Raw genomic sequence first — 20038 nt, 5'->3', positions numbered from 1 at the left:
CTTTCCAATGCCAGATAAACAAACAAACAAACAAACAAACAAATAACTAACTAAAAAAAAAAAGATTAGTAACTCAAAAACATTTTGCAAGAAGTAATTTTTAATAATGATGATTTTTATTAAATCTTAAATATTAAGTGATTTTTGCTTTTTCCCTTCCAGGCTGTAGTCTGCTTTTTTGCCAAGGTGCCCAGAAAAGAAGAAAATGTTTGATAGAGTGTACATTGTGACAAATAAGCAATATCATTTGAAGTTTTTTTTTGTATGTTGAAATAATGTAATCATAATATATTTAGAAAATAATGTTTGGAAGGGTCTTTCTTCAACCACTGACGGTTAAAACAGCAGTGTGTTATTGTCTGATTACTTTAGATTTGTGTCATTAGGAAACACCGTCCAATGGAGAACAGAAGGCGGGGCACAGAAGAGTGGGAAGTATATTAAAGGGACAAAATAGAATAATGAGGTAAACGGACGCCTGATTCAGACCTGTTATAGTACAGTACACACTGCAACGTAAGCTGCTTTGAATATATGAGATGGCAACAAAAATTATTTACTTTACAGTAAATGGGAGACCAGAACAAGCCGAGTTCCCGGTGAATTGTCCAGCTCAAGATGTCAAAGGTAAGAGCAGATAATTCACTGCCTATCTTGTCAAAGGGTTAAAGTATCATTGCTTATAAAACATTTTCTTTGTTCAATGTGTAATGTGTTCAATGTTCCTGAACGGAATTTTGCAATAGTAGTTAAATAAACACAATGTTTAACTTCTGGTGTGGAAGCAAAGTGGAGCTTAATGTGCACAGGTTTGTATGTCATCATAAACCTCACAATGATTTGGTCATAGAAAGAATAACACGAGAGCAATCGAGGTCTGCTGACTTTCCAACGGCAAACAGCTGCCACTGACAGCTCTTCAGTTTATATGTTCACTGGGCAAATATTATTCATGCATTTTGTTTGAAGTGCTGTGGAATGCCAAAAGGGTCTAACATGGATGACTCATAAAACACCAAATAATTTTAAAAGCAACTTGTCACTTATTATGCAACTGATTAGTGTTAGCTTAAAGCCTTGACGTGCATACATCTGTTGGGTACTTGCAGTGTGGAATTAAAGGAAAACTTTTTTAAAAATTTTTATTACGGTATTTATGTTTGAAACGTTGAATGTCCCTCTGTCCCTGAGGTCATGGTATCTGCAAAAGTTAAATCAAGGCAACTGAACTCAAGAGGTGCTTCAACTCAAAGGGCTTTTCTGTTGTAAATCTCAAGTGCACAGTTTTCCTTTACCTCAAGGAGCACCGGGTTTTGATTCAAGGTGAAATTTCTTCAACAACAAAAAAAAAACGTTGCTTTGCGTCAATAGAACAGCACAGAATCTTTCAAAACACAGCAAAAACTGAAGCGACCCTTCCAGATCTGTTCCGAGCTGCAGCTGAAGCCGGTCCACATGACATCTTAAAGCTTTACAATCCCAAAGGCAACATCATCAACATCTCGCCAAATCTGGAGCCAAATAAGCCCAACGCCTGCTACAAACTGGAAGTGGTGGCTTCTGGCTACAACAGTCAGCCATTAGGTATCTTTTCCTTGGCATAAGGGCACAATCTTTTTTACCTGCTTGCAAAATAGTTGACATGACTTTTTATTGTCTTTTATTTTTCAAATAAGGTGTGGAACTTGCTGGTGCACTGGGATATGATCTCTCATCCATGGAGAAAAGGTGGACTACCTCGAACCCATTCGAAATAAGAAAAACAGCGAAAACTAAATGTACATTTCCTCAACTTTATTGCGTCACCGTACAAAGGAGTTCAATGTGTTGTTATTGTAACATGTAACCTCAGACTTAAAGGCCTGGAAAAGAAAATCCTCGATGAAGCAGGAACTACGCCTGCAGTCATCTATGAGATGAAGAAACAGGTGGATTCATTCCGGGAGAAACTAGAGGTGCGTGGAAATGGACTTCGAGGCTTCAAAAATACGTCAAACTGAAAAGCATGTACTGTCTAGCTAACTTGTGTCTTGAACCAATTTCATTTTAGAGTGTGGAGCATCTCAGCTGGCTGGGGTTATTCAAGGACTTGTCTGAGGGGGCACACAAGCCCTCTCCGTTCTACCACAAGAGAACGTTACATAAAACCAAAGAGGAATGTGAGCATGTGCGTGAAAAGTTCCTTCAAATGAGGCACGTGCAACTGACGCCAATCTATTTTGTGTATTCATACAATCAATGTATTCGTTTCTTATTATCTTATGGTGTCACCCTCACAGCTCTCTGGAGGTATCAGAGGAAGTAAGGCAGTACTTAAAGACTCCAACATTTGACAACTGGTAGGTTTTGGATTTGGATCAAGTGAAGCGCTGTGAATATATTTGGGATCCACTGTGTGTATCTGAAAAGATTGTGGTCTTCCATTCTTTTCTTCTGGTTAGCATACTCATCTCAATATCAATACCCCTGCAGAGGGCTCACATATCAAAAGGCTCACGAGTGGCTTATTCAAAATCATGTTTGAAGTGGTTTCAATGTGCGTTGCATTCACAAATATGGATTGAGATGAGCTTTTGCAAAGTTGGGATGGATGGGGTGTCTCTCTCTTCTCCGGGTGGTTTCGTTTGAGTGATTTATGATAGAATTAACTTGTGTTTATCATGCTATTCTTTTCTCTTTTGTCAAAGTGGTTGACAGGACGAGCACATAAAATTGACTTTACTGACTCTTCTGAGATGTTTTTTCTCTTTTGGTGTGAGTGCAGGCAGTGGGAGGATGCGGAGATAATGGTCCTTCTGCAAGTCATGTACACAGACTTGGATTTGATTGCGACCTACAATATTGAACCTGAAGTATTACAACAGTTCCTGTTTGAAGTGTACCGCAGATACAACAACATTCCTTTCCACAACTTCAAGCATTGCTTCTGTGTCACCCAGATGGTGGGTGGAATATGCAGCACTAAAGATCTTATGAATCAAAAGTCAAAGAAATATTGTCATCTCTTGCAACAGATGTATGGTTTAATCTGGTTGACCGACCTGAGAAGTAAGATGGACGGCATTGACCTACTGATCATGCTGACGTCTGCAATTTGCCATGATCTTGACCACACTGGTTACAATAATGCATACCAGGTAATCTTAATATAGAAGAGATCAGTCCAATGTGCGTTTCCAGTAGACTTCTCGAATGTTGAAATATTAAACAGATGCAGCCCAACAATCAACTTCACTATTATATTGTCGTATTTTTATTTAATCAAACCCAGTCAACCTGAAAAAAAATAATGCTACTCAAAATTGTTCGTGTTTCTCAAGTGATTTGTTTGCAAAGTAGTCCCTCTAAGGAAAACAAATGTTATTTCCAGCCTTGGCTATGTGTGCATATTATTCCAGATCAATGCTCGGACAGAACTTGCACTTCGCTACAATGACATCTCTCCTTTGGAGAACCACCACTGCGCAGTCGCTTTCGATATCCTGGAGAAGGTACAACTTCTACACTCTGTCCAAAAAACATCGAAGGAAGAAATTGTCAGGAGGTAAAATTAAGGGAGTGATGAGATGAAGAATTTGTTGTGTCTAGACAGAGAGCAACATTTTCAGAAATCTGCCTCTGGACCAATACAAGCGGATAAGAGAAAGCATTATTAAGTGAGATTTTTTATTTGAACCATTTTGTATACGTTCATTTGCTATGCCCAGAGTTGATTACACAACAGCAGAATATTTTGAAATTGCAGATGCATTCTGGCCACTGATATGACAAGACACAATGAGATCCTCAACAAGTTCAAGTCCATTCTGGCTCCCTTTGATTTTGACAATAAGGATCACAGAGATGTGGTAAGAAATGAAATTGTACTCATTACTTATATGCACATTTTTTTCAATTCTTTTTACTGCAACAAAGACAAATTATTGCTTTAAAAACCCTACCTCAAAGGTTTGTTTTTGATTTTTGACCTCCTTTATAAACAGAATCTTTGAGTAAAAGGTAGTAGGAGTGGATGATGTCATAAATTGAAACGATAGCATGACTGCTAATGAGGAGTGAGCACTTCTAAAAGATTCAGATTGGGAACCAACCTCTGTCGTTGGGTTCAAAGTTCAAGTGTGAAGTGTGTGAAATTTCAAATGAGTGAGTGAATGTCAAGATGACTTGAGCACGCGGAGCATTTCACAATCAAAAGATTAATCTGAGCAACAGAAAGCTCAAGTGATCATAGCATTTGTAGTTGCATAACAGGGAAATAGGTCATTGAACAGATTATAAATCCATGAACATAAAAAAAAAACTAAACAAGAAAATCATTTGTCCAACAGATAAGATCCTCAATATCGCTACCATACGGTGGCTGCAAAAGAACTTAAGAACCCTAACATTCTTATTTTCACTTGCAACACCAAAACGTTTAAAATGGCTTCCTTGCCATTTAAATAAAAGTAAAACAACAGGCTTTTATCTGTTTTCACTATGTGTCGTAAGACTTATGCACAAGGACTCTATTGAATCTTTCATCCTTACGCAGCTTATGATGATTCTGATCAAAGTGAGCGACATCTCCAATGAAGCACGACCCATGGAAGTGGCAGAGCCTTGGCTGGATTGTCTTTTACAGGAATTCTACAACCAGGTGACGCAATGGATTCAGCACAATCATGTTGTAGTGACACATGTTTCAATTTCAAAAAGTCGACTTCAATGGATATTGTTAACCGTAATCAAAATTGAATTAATTTGGCGTGGTCCTCAGAGTGATGTCGAGAAGTTACAGGGTCTTCCTGTCACCCCTTTCATGGATCGGGATAAGATAACCAAACCCACATCTCAAACTGGCTTCATCAGATTTGTGCTTTTGCCGCTCTTTATAGAGCTGGCCAACCTCTTTCCCTGCCTGGAGGTAATCACATGACTTTGCATGCAACCCTAACCCATTGGTCTTAAGGAATCTGCGACTTTGCTGGCATTTTTGGATCCGCAGCAACACATCATTGATCCAGTGCGGAAGGCCCTTGACTACTACACTGAGATGGAGAAAGCCCTGGAGAAAGAGAAACAAAATCGAGCTCAATGTGAAAATGGATTCAAGAGCAAGGAGATACCAGTGGACCAGCCGAGTAGAGATGAGCGGCGGACCTCTGGACATGGAGCTTCAAGAACAGACACACAGTGACCAAATTGACATTGAATGTACAAACTCAGATGTACTTAGGGCATTTTGAATGTTGAAAAAAAAAGTTTGTTTATGCAGGAGGTGGCAAAGGAGACTCGCGTAAAGTGATTTTGCTAAAATCCTATGTATGAAATAACGCTGACAGAAATAAAAAAGACTCCAACCAATTCTTGTAATATATTTCCATCTGATGTTCTTTTTGTGTCACTGAAGACACAGAAGTTTTCAAATAATCCAGAAGCTAGTGCCAGTCAGTTAAATGGTCATGAATAGTAAATGAAATAATTTCTTCATGTTATTACATCAACTGTTGATGATAGCTACTCTCACATGGCTCCAGGAGAACCCAACCAGTGTGTCGACTAATACCATCTAGTGGTGAATACTGATATTACAATTAAAAACTAGACAGTGGCCAAGCGGGGATTTAAGTTAGGGTTAGGGAAAATTCTTGTTTAATTGACAGCCCCGGAATTGTTGAAAAACTAAACCTCCAATATGCTTTTTTTCAAAAACGCTCATCTCCATTAAAAAAAGTCAAAACAAAAATCTGTGAATATGTGATTTTTGTTTTAATGACTCAAGAGCCAATCACAGTGCAGTCCTCATATATGTGCAGAGGGAACAAAGCAACCCACAAGAGTGCAAATATTTGATCAGTCATGAAGTCCAAATATTGAATCTGTTATCATATGTTGGCTGGCAGGCAAGACCAATTCTGGTTCTCACTGAGAGGGTAATCAAATTGTGTCCACAGATGCATCTTTTGCGCCACGATCAATTCTATTTTAGGCTCAAGGGTGATTTTGCACTGACTGAAAGAAGAGAAGGGACAACCACGTGTGTCAAACTTTTTAACCATGCCTACTGTTGCAACAGCTGTTTGTCTGCAAAGTGTGTGACGTAACACTGGCCCACCACTGTATATAACTAAGACAGTTGGATGTCTGCATAGGCTAATAATAATCTCATGACACTTAGATTTCTTTTTTCCATGTGCTCAGAGAACAGTAAAATGAAACATGATGAGGGCCATATGCTTTCAACAACACGTGGGTGCCTCTTTTTGCCAATTGGACAAAATGCCACCAACGCCTTTTAGTGAAGAACCTATGGGAGCGTGGATTGAACAGGTCCGGCTCCTTTCGAGCAGGCTCGAAAATCCCGCCTACTTGCAAGTCTCCTCATGATGCATAATTGAGCTGCTGTGCTTCAAATGCAAACACGGGACTTGGGAGCAGCAGGGTTATCATTTTTCCTTCACAAAGGAGAGAAAATACAGCTATGGATCCACTCGTGGGTGCTATTGACCAGGGCACGAGCTCAACGAGGTTTCTGGTAAGTGACGTGGCAGCGTGGCAGCATGTTCATGTTTTGGTTTGTGACAACGATACATAATTATCTCGGCATAGTTTTTAAAGTAGCAATTATAATGTATTATAGCGTACTGTTTGCATATATCAACAGTAAAGTTCAACAAATGAAATCAGATTTTTTTCCAAATAAAAAAAATAGAAATATCAAGGAAATAGTAATGATGACACTAAAAAGTTACATGATCAAGAAAATACTGAAGAGGAAAGGGCTTTAATCTTTTTTACACTTTGTTTTACTAATTTAAGATCTTTTATTTTGTCCACAGCTCTTTGCTTTTGAAAGGTTTGTTTAAATGTACTTTTAATTATGTGAAGCACATGGTGTTAGCTTTTGTATTAAAGGTATTATTTAGTGAAAGGTACCTTGCCGTGCCTTTAAATAAACAAATATACACTTGAATAATGAGGTCCTAAAACTGGATAAAATGTGTCAAAGCTTTAATGAAAAAAGTAAAATAATAATAATCCTACTGACTGCAGGACCCGTTTGCTTTTACCTTGGACCGGCTCTGGATTAAAGTCTAGAGTAGATACTCGTTCTCTCAATATATACAATTATACAGTGTAGTGTGTGTATAAAATGTAATAAAAATAATGTGACATAAAATATCATACAATATGATAAATAGATGAACTTATGCTGCTTCAATTCTTGACTGATAATTTTCTCTGTGTTTTTGTATTAAAAATACATTAAGACATCAGCATGCAAATTTAAATCACTCGTTGCCTCAATGACAAGCTTGCAGTGCAAGTATTGTATCGGCTTCACCGTGTTTGTTTGAATGATTTTCATTGCTTTTGTCAAATTTTAAGTGATGAAATCCTCGCAATTCCTATCAGTTGTATGCTGAAGTGTGATGCTATCACCTGTCAAAAATTAACTTTTCATCTGTGGCGTTGGAGGTCTTTTTATAACCTTTGTGGTCCCCCCCCTGTCCTACTTTTTGCATGGTTTGGAAGATAAATGGCCAACTAGTGGCCTACAAGCTGCATGCGGCCTGTACCTGCACTCGGAGTGGGCAATGTTGTAATAACAGTGTTCACCACTAGATGGCAGACATTGTTTAAGCTTGCCTCCAACCCAATCGCTCCGATAGGCTCGAAAAAAAAAAATCTTGCTGTGTCTATCACTCTCCCAAACTTGTGAAACCATCGCTCTACATAGGCCTTCCAAAGTAATTCAATAATCTAGTCTCTTAAACTACTACTAGGATTTCCCCGAACAATACTCAGGTTAGGGCTGTCTTAACTAGCCTTGGTGTATGAACTGATGGAGCCTTCTTGATTGAGAGGAGAAACGGTTTCCAAGACAACCAGAAAAGTACCATTGAGTCAATGCCCTGAGAAGAAATTCTGATTAAAGATCATATACCGTAATTTCCGGACTATAAGTCGCGTTTTTTTTCATAGTTTGGGTGGGGGGGGCGACTTATACTCAGGAGCGAGTTATATACATATATATGTTTTTTTTCACTTTTTTGGGCATTTTATGGCTGGTGCGACTTATACTCCGGTGCGATTTATAGTCCGAATAGTACGGTACAAGGTTCCCCAAAGGTCTATTCTTGGATTTTGTCTATTCCACATCACAAAATGTTTTGTCACACTTAAGCAGAGTTGCAGATGACATACACAACTATGGTTGTCATCACATGACTTAAACGGAAATGACTATTTTATGATGATGATGTTGTAAACAAACACCCTACTGCAAAGTTGTGTCATATACACTTGAAAAATATTGCATTTTTCTAACAATTAGGACTATCCTGTACTCCATACCTCCAATTTATACTATTTATCTGGCAAAATATGACTTCTGTGATCAAATGATATTGACATTACTTTGCATAAGTGACCAATTCCTTCACCTACCTGAGTTCTATGTTAAAGTTCATCTGATGACACAAGAAGTTAAACTTTAACTTACCTGGTTGTTTTTGGACTAAAGTTTAACATACCTGATTGTATTTAGACTCATTGCAAGACTTAAATAAAAATAAGCAAATCACAGACACCGTTGCTGCGTTTAGAAAGATATAAAACACACAAATACTTGAATAACTAATTATTTTGCTACTTTTCATTTTGTTTGTGAAAATATTTTTCATGTTTTTTTTTCCCCACAGGTCTTTAATGCCAAGACAGCTCAATTAATCCTTCACCACCAAGTAGAAATCAACCAAAGTTTTCCAAAGGAGGGGTACGTTTTAAATATTCATAATATTAGTTAACAATGATTTGCATATTCTTCATCTCCTGGACATCAAAACTATAATTTACATAAACTCCATTGTTTGTGCCAAGGATAAATTCATCTTCTATCCTCTTGGTTTCTTCATGTTAAGGGATTTGTTAGAAATCTTATTTAGTGTCAACATATTGAGTTGTTTTGCATTATTTTTACCAGGTGGGTGGAGGAAGACCCCAGGGAAATAATACAGTCAGTCTATGAATGTATTGAGAAAACATGTGAGAAACTTAGCCAGCGCAACATTGATATTGGCAACATAAAAGGTGGGTGAAAGTGCCTCCACTACTGCACACTGTAGATCATAGTGTCAAACTCAAGGCCCGGGGGCCAGATGCGGCCCGCCATGTCATTTTTAGTGGCCCGCAAAGGCATCGACTTTGTGTCATTACTAAAATTACAAATTGTCTTTTAAAAAAAGAGAGAGATTGCTTGCAATTCATCTTTTTAGAATATTTGAAAAGTTTTTACTAGTCTCTGATTTCAAAACGAAACGTTGACAATCATAATGGCTCTCCTGTGACAAAACGAGTTTATCACCCCTGCAACCTTCAATTTTTGGGACCTAATAGAAGTAGGGGCAGTTTGTTATTGACAATGATCATTTTGTCTCATCAGCGGTGGGTGTGACCAATCAGAGAGAGACAACCCTAGTTTGGGACAAGCACACTGGAGAACCTCTCTATAATGCCATTGGTGAGTTTGCAAAGTATTATATTCATAGTCTGTTCTGTGTTATATTGCTGAGTGGTCCTCAAAAACATGACTTCATCAAGCACTTCACCAACATGGATGCTCCAAGAACCTCTGCTGTTGCTGTTAGAAATAGATTACACTGGATTGTATAGTCCATCTGGATTAATACAAAGTAACTAAGTAAAATATTTTTTTGGACATTCTGACTCTTTAGTTTGGCTAGACCTTCGCACACAGTCCACAGTGGAGCGGCTCATTGATAAATCACCAGGCAAAAATAAGAATCACCTTAGGGTGAGTGTAATCAACATTTCCTTAAAGTTGAGTAACTCTAGGCTAGAATTTGTTTACTACTCTCAAACGTTTCTTTTTTAATTTCTCCATTTTCGAAATATCTTCAACATAGCATAAGACGGGCCTTCCCATCAGTACCTACTTTAGTGCAGTGAAGCTACGTTGGCTGCTGGATAACGTCGAAACGGTGCAACGGGCTGTGCAAAGCGGCCGCGCCATCTTTGGCACGGTGGACTCCTGGATCATCTGGGTACGACCCCGGCGTACTAATAGTGTCTTTTTGTACATGGTCGATCAGGGATAAGGAAATTGATGTTTGGTGGTAAAAGTAGTGGGGTTGTTTTTTTGGCTCCTCAGTGCCTGACAGGTGGCAGGAATGGAGGAATCCACTGCACAGATGTTACTAATGCCAGTCGGACCATGCTCTTCAACATTCACACTATGGACTGGGATCATGAGCTCTGCAGGTAATGGCACATAACGCACTGACATAACATTTGTAATAAACTAACGTCCAAACTTGTCTGAAGAGCCTGTGGCAATTTATAAAAACAACAACACACATTTCCTGTTTTGCTTCTTTTAGTTACTTTGATATTCCAATGGAACTTCTCCCCAAAGTCAAAAGCTCCTCTGAAATATACGGCTGGATGGTAAATTGGTATTCATAAGATTTCACGCCGAAAAATTAATTGATGAATGCAACGTGAAATGGTGTTTGACAATTTTTAAAATGCAAATGTGAGACACGTACTCACTTACCTACTACTCATGTCTTCTCACCAGAAAACAACCACCCTTGAAGGAGTTCCAATCTCTGGGGTAAAACTTTTCTTATGTAGCAAAAGAGGAGAAAAACATTATTCTTTCATTTAAAGTGATATTCAAATCATATTTTTTTAAATTTGGATTAAAAGTAATTTTATTCCACATAAATGTTTGATATATTAAATATATCATTTTATTAAATTTCGATTTATAGTGTTAGTAATAAATTTCCGTATTAATACTATATTGTATGCCTGTGACAAAATGTTGAGCAAACACGTTAATGGCGACATTGTTATTATTAGTGTCTTGGTGACCAGTCGGCAGCCCTGGTGGGTCAGATGTGCTTGGAGGACGGCCAGACCAAAAACACGTACTGTACATCACTCACAACTTCACCTTTTATTGTATCTCACAATTATCACTGATTCATTGGGTATCTTTTTATCGTCACATTGAGGTATGGGACGGGTTGCTTCATGCTCCAAAACACAGGGAACAAGGTATGTCATAACAGGACGTAGCTTATTGAAGATGTTTTGTCATCATTCTTTTTTTTTTTTTTTTTTGCAATTTTGCTAGCCTGTGATGTCAGAGCACGGCCTGCTGACCACAGTTGCCTACAAACTGGGAACAGATCAGCCTCCTTGCTATGCGCTCGAGGTTTGTGAGTAGTTTGAATATTTGGCACGTATTTATTACATACTCATTTCACCCTGACAGGGCTCAGTGGCCATTGCTGGGGCAGTCGTTCGATGGCTCAAGGACAATATGGGCATAATACAATCCTCCGCAGAGATTGGTATGTTGCTTGAAAAGCCACAAGCACATTAAAAACTACATTGAATGACAGCCGTCTTTTTTTTTTTTTTTATCGTCGCTCTCATTTCAGAGAAGTTAGCTGCCTCAGCAGGGACATCTTACGGCTGTTATTTTGTGCCTGCTTTCTCCGGGCTCTATGCCCCATATTGGGAGCCCAGTGCACGAGGGTGAGATATGCAGTCCTGAATGATCAGAAAATACCAAAAGATTTTTGCCTTCTTTTCCAAACATAAAAATTGGTCTGGGACTTTGGTGTAATTGTGCTGATTCGCTCTTTCTCTCTCCTGTAGCATCATCTGTGGCCTCACACAGTTCACCAACAAGAGCCATTTGGCTTTTGCTGCTCTTGAGGCTGTTTGCTTTCAAACCAGAGAGGTAGTCAGAAGCTCTATTAATTTTTCACGTCGGATTTAGGGCTCTTTCCAGCATCTCACTGGTGGAGTAAAAAAAAAAAAAATCTAAAATTGTAGTGGATAGATCAATTCAGGTGACTTTTTGAAACTTGTTTATATGCTGGTACTAATGTGTATGGTTGCTTTGTTGTGCATCAGATCCTCGATGCAATGAATATGGACAGTGGTGTACCTGTGGTGCAGCTGCAAGTGGATGGAGGCATGACTGCTAACAGATTGCTGATGCAGCTCCAGGCTGACATCCTTGGCGTATCTGTAGGTATGTTTTTCCTCATATTTAAAATAGTTCTCCATTTAAAATATTCACAAAAAATTCAACTTAATTTCAAAACAATTCAGCTGATAGTGTGTCTATTTATTTTTGACACGGTGGTCCAGTGAAACCTTCGATGTCAGAGACAACAGCTCTAGGAGCCGCCATGGCAGCAGGAGCTGCAGAGGGTGTCAAAGTGTGGAGCCTGAGCCCAAGTGATCTTCCTCACATGACTTCTGAAAAATACGAGCCTCAGATCAATACTGACGGTAAGAAAGCAAAACCTGTGAGCATCTTTGCAGCACTTGGCTCACCTTACATGTGTAATCTTCTCAGAGAGTGAGTTCCGCTTTGCTCGCTGGAAGAAGGCTGTCCAACGATCCATGAACTGGGAGACGACAGAGCCAGCAGGCTGCGGTGACAACGGTATGGCATCTTTTGTCCTGAATGTGGAGCAATCATAAGTCTTTTTGATTCTTGAGGCTTCACCTTGGCTCTCTTACTGCCAGGTTTAGCCAAGGAGGTGAACAGCATCCCTTGGGGGCTCTCTCCTTCACCTCCCTCTGTCAGAGTCGACCTCTAAAGGTCCGGCATTCGTTGCTGCTTTTATTCTTTGGGCAAATATTTTGGGTGTCTGCAGGTACCTGAAGTCTTTCAAGCGTAAAAAATCTAAATGGATGTGATGCACCCAATCTCTGATTAAGAAGCATACTAAAAGTTGAATGAACCTGCAGAGATCCTGACTGATGTGTTGCATAGTGGAAGAACACTGCTGAATGCATCTGTCAGACTCCAAATCATTTTCAAATACTTTAATCACTCATTCATCTTTTTGTTCCTAACCCCCAGATAACCAGCAGAGACGTTGGATGGGAATAAAGGTGCTAGATGCAGCCACTGCAGAGCTGTCACATGACTCATCAGCGGACAATTGCCAGTTGGAATGAAGAGTGGAAGCTGTGGAGCAATGAGAAGGTTTCTCTTTTATTTGGAATAAGAGACCACTTCGAATAATACATAAAGTATTTTCTAGGCATGGTTATGACAGGGTTGGAGGGCGGGGCACATTTGGAGGATTGATGGGCTATGGTAGATATTCCAAGTTTGTTTAAAATTGAATCAGGAATGTTGAGTGTAACAAATAGAAAATAGTACAGTGGCATTTGTATGCAGCATATCTGCAACTTTTCAGTTTCCCTGTGCAATTGATTGACAAGCACCTTTTTTTCATCAGATGGAATGAATTACAAATTACTGTATTAAATGTTTTTTTATTCTTTAACTCGGGGCTTCCACATGATCTCAAATAAGTAAAACAAAGTCATTCACTATGCAAGGTCACGTGAGTTGTATTTAAATCCAACATGTTTGCACTAAAGTTTTGTGGACAAATATAATTAGTCAAGCAAACATGGTGTGTGTGTATATATCTATCTATAAAACATCCAGGAAATAGCCACAAAATACAATTCCTACAAATTAGGAAGGAAAAAGAACCTTGAGAGCTATTTTTTCTGATACTCTGTCAAGGGACCAGTCCGGGCATTCTGATAACCCAATTAACGAGAGAACTGCCTTGCGTCATTCCGTCCTTTGTTGACATGCCTGAAGATTTTGGCCTTGTGCACATTGTTGGATTTCTGGTAACCAAAGCCACCACCGCCACCTCGCTTTTGCAGCTTTGCACCTTTGCTGCCATGGACGTCTGAGAAAAAGTTGGGTTAAGGCAAAAAAAAAAAAGCTGGTTGAATCATTTTACAATGCTCTACTTTTTCCTCAAGAAGTGGTGTGGTGTGGTGTAAAATTATTTCAAGAAGAGCGAATTCTAAATTTGTAAAATATTGTACTCATCATTTGACAGAAAAGGATACTGAGATCAACGTAGGGCGGGACTTTGAATCCAAACGACATCGCCACCATGGGGAGGTTGAGTGTGTTGACGCTGTAGATCTGCTTGAGCGAGTGCGAGTCGTAAGCCCTCACATACGACTTGTAGGCCTCTTGGGCTGACTTGTGGAGGTAGTAGTTCTTCTCAATCAGTTTCTCCAACTAAGACCATTTTCACTGACGTCAAGAACATTTCACCTCAGGTGCTGAATTAAAGCACTAGATTGCTTACCTGGGACTGGATATCGGAGATTTTACTCCAGGAAAATTCAAACTCACTCAAGGGGACCTGGAGAGCACAGAACGCTGTTATTCGGCGTTCGAAACATGCCACGAGCATGGAGGCAACTTGAAATATATTCACCTTGGCCTGCTTGAGGAAGCGCAGGAATCCAAGCTCCTCCGGTCGCAGAATTAGTAGCGCGTGGCCTATGCCGTTGATGCCTCGGGCTGTTCTGCCCACTCTGTGGATGTATTCCTGTGGGCGGGAGGATAAGTTTCTAGAAGCTTCATGAGGCTAGAAAGGAAAAACTAATCACTGACAATGGGTTTGCGGAGTTGAGATGGTAACAATGCAGTGGTCTAAATTCAGGTTGTTTAATGTTTGTCTTTGTTTAGCTAGGCTTATCACGAGACCTTGGGGTCATCTGGCGGGTCATATTGGACGATCCAATCCACCTCCGGGATATCCAGGCCTCGAGCCGCTACGTCAGTGCAGAGCAAAATGCCAGAGTCTGCATTGCAGAATTGGAAGAAGGTGGTGGTGCGTTTGGTCTGCTTTTGCTTGCCCTAAAACGATGAAGAACCCGGTTTCTTGACAGGTCCAGATAACACGAGTGGGACTGACAGTTCATGTCACGACTTACATGAATGGCCATGACGGGGAGGTCGATATAGTTGAGGAGCTCATAGTGGAATTTGACAGACATGCAGGAAGAGAAGAAGACCATGAGCTTCTTCTTGCGGTTCTTCTTCAGGAAGGTGAAAAGCAACAAGAAGCGCTTCTCCGATGGACATACGACATAGCCCTGCGATAAAAAGGGGACAATCGTGAAGAGAGAGCCTGACCACATCAGACGCCGTGCCATCAACATACCTGCTCTAAACCATCGACAGTGGCATTGTCCTTGTTGTCATCCACCCCAACATAGAGCGGCTCTTTCTTCAGAGAAATACGAGCCAAGTCCTCCACCTTGCGCGTCTGTGTCGCTGAAAACAGCATGGTCTGTCTTTTCTCTACAGAAAAGACACACCAACTCTCATTTACTCTGATTTTGACCTAAAACACTGACTAAGGAACTACAAAAGAATAGACACTAGAAACCAGGAGAAAAAAAAAACACATACTAGGCAGAAGCTTTATGATCTGCTTCAGTTCTTCCTCGAAGCCCACCTCCAAGATACGATCAGCTTCATCAATAATCAAACACTGCAAGTTCTTGTACATGAAGCCGGGTGTGTTCTAAGGATACAAATGCGCAGAAAGGGTCGCATCGGTTTTACACAAATGAGGGAAATTATAAAGTGACAAAACATGACTGCCCCTCGAAAAAATGGCAGTACAACACTTTTAAAATGAATGATTGAAGATATTATTGTACAGATGGAGCTCAGCTCACCTGGAGGTGATCCAGAAGCCGGCCTGGTGTTGCCACCAAGATGTTGATGCCGTTGGCCAGCTTCTGGGCCTCTGCTGATCGATTGCTGCCTCCCATAATCAGGCCATAGGTATGCACGTGGTGGGTCATCAGTTCTTTGATCACACCATACGTCTGCATTGCCAACTCGCGCGTCGGAGAAAGAATCACTACACCGGTCCCTGGTAGCAAGAGGGCAGACAAAAACAACTTTTGGCACTATGACCAAAAGAGACAAATAGGGTCCCCCGAGTAAAACCCGGAGAAAAAGCAACATCTTTTCAATATTCCTTCTTAAACAATGGATGAGGCAAACAATCATTACCATTTCTGGGCATGAATTTAAGTTTGTAGAGGAGCTCTATGGATGGGATTAGGAAGGCCAGGGTTTTACCACTCCCTGTCTTGGCAGCAGCCAGCACATCTCTGTCCAACAAAACAAAACACCCATAATCAACAACGTTAATAATAGCTGCAATTTATTTGAATACAGTAAGTGACATCATTTCTACACACATCCTAAAACTTCAAACGAATGACCACGAATCGGATGCCCACCTTCCATCCAGCAGAGGACGAATGCTTTTGTGCTGGATGTCCGTCATGTGTTCGAAGCCCATCTCCTTCACTCCTTTCAGCGTGTTTTCACTCACCAGTTCAGCGAGAGAAGCAAAAGACGTGTCCTCAAACGCTCCTGGACAGAAAGGCCAAAAGATTAGAATCGCAATTATATTTTAATAATCTGAGTAATTGAAAAAGAAAAAAAAAGACAGATGAATTGATGTTTAAATCACAATTTTGTTGCAGTGTGACATTTAACACTAAAATGTGTACTTGGGGTTTGTCTTATCAGGGGAAGCATGGGTGACTCCTCTCATATCCAAGACAACCACAAGTGTTTATGTATGCCTTGGTTGACACCCGTATCATGATGGAAACATTGAAAGGGCAACACATAGGCAATAGTATTCACAAGCATGATAAATGTTAACAAGCGGATGACTGGCAAATGATAATTACCTGTCAAGCCAAATGGTAATTCGGGAACATCTTCTTTCTCACCATCCTCCTCCTCCTGCTCATGTGGTTGGACGGGTTCCTCCTCTTCCTCCATCTCACAGCCATCTTTTTCACCATTAACTTCGTGCACAGTTTTGGGCTTTTTCTCAGCTAAGGAAAAGATATCAATTTGAGAAATGACATTAATGACGTATTGTTTACGCAGTTGTTCATTACAGCTTCAGAGTTGTGTTACCTGGTGATTCAAGCGTGAGAGGCGGTTTTCGTTTCTTTTTCTTCTGCTTTCCAGCGCTTCTTTGTGCACTAGTTTCAATGTCAGCTGGCTCATCGTCCTGCTTCTGCTGTTCTTGGATGAGTTTAGCTTTGGTCTTGCACGCTTCTTGAGTGGATTTCTCATCCACTCCCTCGGACTTCACTGTGATAAATGTCGAATCGTAATGTGAACTTCAAACAGTTTTGATGGGCTTACTTATTGTTGATGTAGCCTACGTGTTTACAGGACGCAAACAATGATGCAACAAAATGCATTAAGCGCAATTACAAGCTCATTTACCATAGACTTTTTCAGATGTTTATTTGCTGAAACATAATTAGAAATCATGCCGCGAGAAGCTAACGAGGCTAAGGAAGCTAACAGTCGTCGTCGAGAAAAGAAACATTACACTTTGACGATCGCTACCTACCAGACTCCTCCTCCTCGGCGCACTTCTTGAGTAGCTTGCGCTCTTTGTTTTTTTCATTTCTTTTCTGTATTCTCTTACGGAGAATTTTCATCTGAAAATCGGCCATGTTGACGACTGAACCACACGTGTAAGCGGACTGGACGGGAGTCAGGACCTTATTTTAGGAGCAACCTGAAAGTTGCCTGAATGGAAATGTCAAGGACCCCACAAGGTGTTAAGCGAAATGCCCTATAGAAGTACTAAGGATGTGTTTAAAACGATCATGCAACTTAACAAATTAAATTTTAACTAGCAATTCATGCATACAAAGACAGGTGACATTTATCAATTTTATTGTTATGTCAGAGAAATGTCTATACAGTTGACCCTCCTTTCGTTTGATTTGGCATCCTGAAGAATCAGAAATGTAAAATTATTCCAATGATTTGAATGAATAACACACTAAAACATAAACATTCCTTTTAAATCATAAATGCCTGGTTAAGAAATACAGGTTTAAAATGTTCTGGAATAATGATGGATTCTAGCTATGGCAATCATAAGTAACATCATTGTTTGAAAAATCAAATATTGCTGCGCACCAAAAAGTTAATTTCTTTCACCCAATTTATGCTTAGTTAATATATTAATATAGTCGGACAGTCTAATAATCATGAGAAAATATATTGCTGTTTCACTGTACTAAATTTACAAAACTAAAAACATTGTAAAATATTTGGGAAAATAAAAACTGAGCCTTCCCTTTGAACACAATATATTTTATTTTTAAACAAAATATTGAATATTTATATAAAAAAACAAGTATCACGTTAAGTTTCAATAAATAAATAAATATCATTTGTGTTTTAACTGTGTGCTATGTGCTTCGTTTACTCAACTCCGACATTCCGTCAAAAAAGAAAACAGCAGCATATTACCAGTGACAGCCAATATTAGCAGTTATTAAAATCTTGACTATTTAAAAGTATGGCAAACCATTAATCTGGTAACTGGCCTATGCCTAGTCTAAAATGATTACCTCGTTTGGTCATTCACTGGCAATTTTAAGTCATCACTAATCATGTCAGCTTCTGATCAGATTGATTTGTTGAATACCAGTGATTCACACACAATGATGGAAATGTCACAGAACAGTAAGTGTCTCATCCTCTGTCTTAACCATGTGCGGATCTATTTCTAATTTGATCTCCGAAGCTTGAATCATAGCCTGAGGGATATTTCTATTAATCCCCTCAAGCGCCTGACCTGTTTGGTTCCTGCAAAACCTCCTTATGTGCTTTACAGGTCCCCTGTTCTTTCTCTTGAACACCCTCTGCAAGCAAGTTGGAGGCCTTGAGGAGCTTGGTAGTTGTGTATTTTCTCCTGGCTGCAGAGAGGGCACTGGATTGCGTTTTTGCATGTCCTCCTCCACTGCTTTGAACACCAGGTCAGTGATATCTCGGCGAAGTCGGATAAGCACCATGTTGTCTTTAATCTGACGCATATCTGCCAGCATGACATTGACAAACTGGTTTAATACGTCGTGATTTGATAGATTTGCTGGTAACTGTTCAGGAACATCAGGTGAGCTTTTGTCATCGTGAGGTTCAAAACTCAAGGACATAGTCTCTGCTAGATGAGGTTGTGTATTTGCACAGTAAGAAGAAGGGTTTGAGGTGGATGCCTCAGATGGAAATTCCTCATTTGGATCTTGCCCAGCCTCATCATCATCCAATGGGCTCCCAAATGTGCTTGTACCTGGCTCATGATCATTACTCCCCTCAGTCTCAACCTCTGCCTCATCATCCTCATGCTCATCGGACTTGTCCTCCTGCAACAAAGTCGTATGGAAAATCACAATCAAAAAACATTTATTTTGCAGATCGGTTGACACTTACCGGATAGGAATCACCTCGTCTTCGCACAATGTAAGGTCTCAGAAAATCGAGTTTCTCTCTCAGCATCCTTTGCTGAAAAGTATTGACCCTCTCTGGGTGCCATAACACCCTTCCATACTGAGTCCGCAGAGATCGTGATCTTCTCACAACATCGCATACTGGTGTGAATAAGACACAATCAGACATGCTAGATATTAAGTCTATATGTTAATCAGGACAAAAACTAACATCAAATTGTCACTCATACCAGACTTCCCCAGCAACAAGGCGCACTCGGACCACAGCTTTGTCTTCATGTCCCTGTCGTAGAAAGACTCCAGCGAGGAATTAAACAAACATTCGTGCCTTTTCCAGAAATCTATCAGTACGTTATCCCTTTTGGCGCCCCAGTGTGGCCCCCGAATCTGACCACGAAAATGTGCCATAGCTTTTCGTTATTTATGAAACTGTGGCGCCTGCTTCCCCTCGGATGGATGACCAGCTTCCTTTCGTTTGCCTTCGTGACAATGCTGCCACCTGCTGGTGTGGAGCGAGGACAAACATAAACAATCATGTATTGGAAGTTATTTATTGTTGTGCACAATGTGCGAATTAATTATTCAAAAATACTATTTAGTGGTTACATAACAACACAATCCCAAACAATAACATAAAATAATAAAACACCCTAAATTTATGCCACGCGGGACACACGTAAGTGTACTACTACAACACAGAGGAAATGCTGACAGATAAAAAAAAAAAAGAACATTTAGAACCTGTTTGAAAGAAGCCCCAAAGTGATGCTTTCTCTTTTGGATTTGCTTTACTTGCATTTTGCTTCACTCGTCGGGCCCCGGCCATCTTGCCTCTCCCCCGACTCCCCCCTGCCCTATCTAC

The 20038-nt window shown here is 40.0% G+C and overlaps 4 protein-coding genes across 6 annotated transcripts; 2 read left to right on the top strand and 2 right to left on the bottom strand.

Moving 5' to 3' along the window:
* Positions 1–482: 482 nt before the first annotated feature.
* si:dkey-219c10.4 (high affinity cGMP-specific 3',5'-cyclic phosphodiesterase 9A) lies at positions 483–5355 on the top strand. The gene is made up of 14 exons (XM_061287232.1): positions 483–627; positions 1423–1584; positions 1677–1728; positions 1853–1955; positions 2051–2193; positions 2280–2339; positions 2765–2942; positions 3015–3137; positions 3399–3491; positions 3589–3656; positions 3746–3848; positions 4535–4639; positions 4760–4906; positions 4988–5355. Exons 1-14 carry the CDS (start codon positions 540–542, stop codon positions 5177–5179), a joined length of 1617 nt encoding a protein of 538 aa, XP_061143216.1. The 5' UTR covers positions 483–539; the 3' UTR covers positions 5180–5355.
* A 901-nt stretch (positions 5356–6256) lies between these two features.
* LOC133159849 (glycerol kinase-like) lies at positions 6257–13621 on the top strand. 2 transcript variants are annotated; one of them, XM_061287231.1, is made up of 20 exons: positions 6257–6517; positions 8688–8761; positions 8969–9075; positions 9428–9505; positions 9720–9799; positions 9912–10049; positions 10157–10266; positions 10386–10452; positions 10586–10621; positions 10873–10940; positions 11028–11070; positions 11150–11230; positions 11291–11369; positions 11460–11556; positions 11680–11764; positions 11941–12061; positions 12181–12324; positions 12392–12481; positions 12565–12640; positions 12905–13621. In XM_061287231.1, exons 1-19 carry the CDS (start codon positions 6464–6466, stop codon positions 12636–12638), a joined length of 1626 nt encoding a protein of 541 aa, XP_061143215.1. In that variant the 5' UTR covers positions 6257–6463; the 3' UTR covers positions 12639–12640; positions 12905–13621. The 2 variants fall into 2 exon arrangements, with proteins under 2 accessions (XP_061143215.1, XP_061143214.1); XM_061287230.1 differs by lacking the exon at positions 12565–12640.
* On the bottom strand, positions 13014–17447 carry ddx18 (DEAD (Asp-Glu-Ala-Asp) box polypeptide 18). The gene is made up of 14 exons (XM_061287229.1): positions 17283–17447; positions 16835–17014; positions 16600–16749; positions 16138–16273; positions 15905–16005; positions 15562–15761; positions 15290–15404; positions 15039–15178; positions 14809–14970; positions 14579–14731; positions 14307–14420; positions 14175–14231; positions 13927–14104; positions 13014–13760 (listed from the first exon to the last, which is right to left on the bottom strand). Exons 1-14 carry the CDS (start codon positions 17386–17388, stop codon positions 13615–13617), a joined length of 1938 nt encoding a protein of 645 aa, XP_061143213.1. The 5' UTR covers positions 17389–17447; the 3' UTR covers positions 13014–13614.
* Positions 17448–18024: 577 nt separating this feature from the next.
* Positions 18025–20038, bottom strand: LOC133159779 (uncharacterized). Of its 2 annotated transcripts, none has more exons than XM_061287132.1 (4): positions 19918–20038; positions 19407–19675; positions 19160–19317; positions 18025–19092 (listed from the first exon to the last, which is right to left on the bottom strand). In XM_061287132.1, the coding sequence occupies exons 2-4, from the start codon at positions 19582–19584 to the stop codon at positions 18406–18408; spliced, it is 1023 nt and encodes a 340-aa protein (XP_061143116.1). In that variant the 5' UTR covers positions 19585–19675; positions 19918–20038; the 3' UTR covers positions 18025–18405. The 2 variants fall into 2 exon arrangements, with proteins under 2 accessions (XP_061143116.1, XP_061143115.1); XM_061287131.1 differs by having other exon boundaries at positions 19407–19678; positions 19918–20029.

Source organism: Syngnathus typhle, linkage group LG9 (assembly GCF_033458585.1).
Source record: "Syngnathus typhle isolate RoL2023-S1 ecotype Sweden linkage group LG9, RoL_Styp_1.0, whole genome shotgun sequence".
Classification (NCBI taxonomy): Eukaryota; Metazoa; Chordata; class Actinopteri; order Syngnathiformes; family Syngnathidae; genus Syngnathus; species Syngnathus typhle.
Note: the sequence above shows the minus strand (reverse complement) of the source record. Positions and strands in the feature narration are given on the sequence as shown.

What these genes read in the sequence shown, in the direction of transcription:
- si:dkey-219c10.4 (XM_061287232.1), top strand. Translation starts at nt 540, where the DNA reads ATGGCAACAAAAATTATTTACTTTACAGTAAATGGGAGACCAGAACAA. An exon ending in ATAAGGATCACAGAGATGTG is followed by an intron (nt 3,849 to 4,534) that starts GTAAGAAATGAA and finishes ATCCTTACGCAG; the next exon opens with CTTATGATGATTCTGATCAA. An exon ending in ACCTCTTTCCCTGCCTGGAG is followed by an intron (nt 4,907 to 4,987) that starts GTAATCACATGA and finishes TTGGATCCGCAG; the next exon opens with CAACACATCATTGATCCAGT.
- LOC133159849 (XM_061287230.1), top strand. Translation starts at nt 6,464, where the DNA reads ATGGATCCACTCGTGGGTGCTATTGACCAGGGCACGAGCTCAACGAGG. An exon ending in GACGGCCAGACCAAAAACAC is followed by an intron (nt 10,941 to 11,027) that starts GTACTGTACATC and finishes CGTCACATTGAG; the next exon opens with GTATGGGACGGGTTGCTTCA. An exon ending in TCCAAAACACAGGGAACAAG is followed by an intron (nt 11,071 to 11,149) that starts GTATGTCATAAC and finishes CAATTTTGCTAG; the next exon opens with CCTGTGATGTCAGAGCACGG.
- ddx18 (XM_061287229.1), bottom strand. Translation starts at nt 17,388, where the DNA reads ATGGCCGATTTTCAGATGAAAATTCTCCGTAAGAGAATACAGAAAAGA. An exon ending in CGCCGAGGAGGAGGAGTCTG is followed by an intron (nt 17,015 to 17,282) that starts GTAGGTAGCGAT and finishes CATTTATCACAG; the next exon opens with TGAAGTCCGAGGGAGTGGAT. An exon ending in TCTCCGATATCCAGTCCCAG is followed by an intron (nt 14,105 to 14,174) that starts GTAAGCAATCTA and finishes AAATGGTCTTAG; the next exon opens with TTGGAGAAACTGATTGAGAA.
- LOC133159779 (XM_061287132.1), bottom strand. Translation starts at nt 19,584, where the DNA reads ATGGCACATTTTCGTGGTCAGATTCGGGGGCCACACTGGGGCGCCAAA. An exon ending in CTTGTTGCTGGGGAAGTCTG is followed by an intron (nt 19,318 to 19,406) that starts GTATGAGTGACA and finishes TATTCACACCAG; the next exon opens with TATGCGATGTTGTGAGAAGA. An exon ending in GACGAGGTGATTCCTATCCG is followed by an intron (nt 19,093 to 19,159) that starts GTAAGTGTCAAC and finishes ACTTTGTTGCAG; the next exon opens with GAGGACAAGTCCGATGAGCA.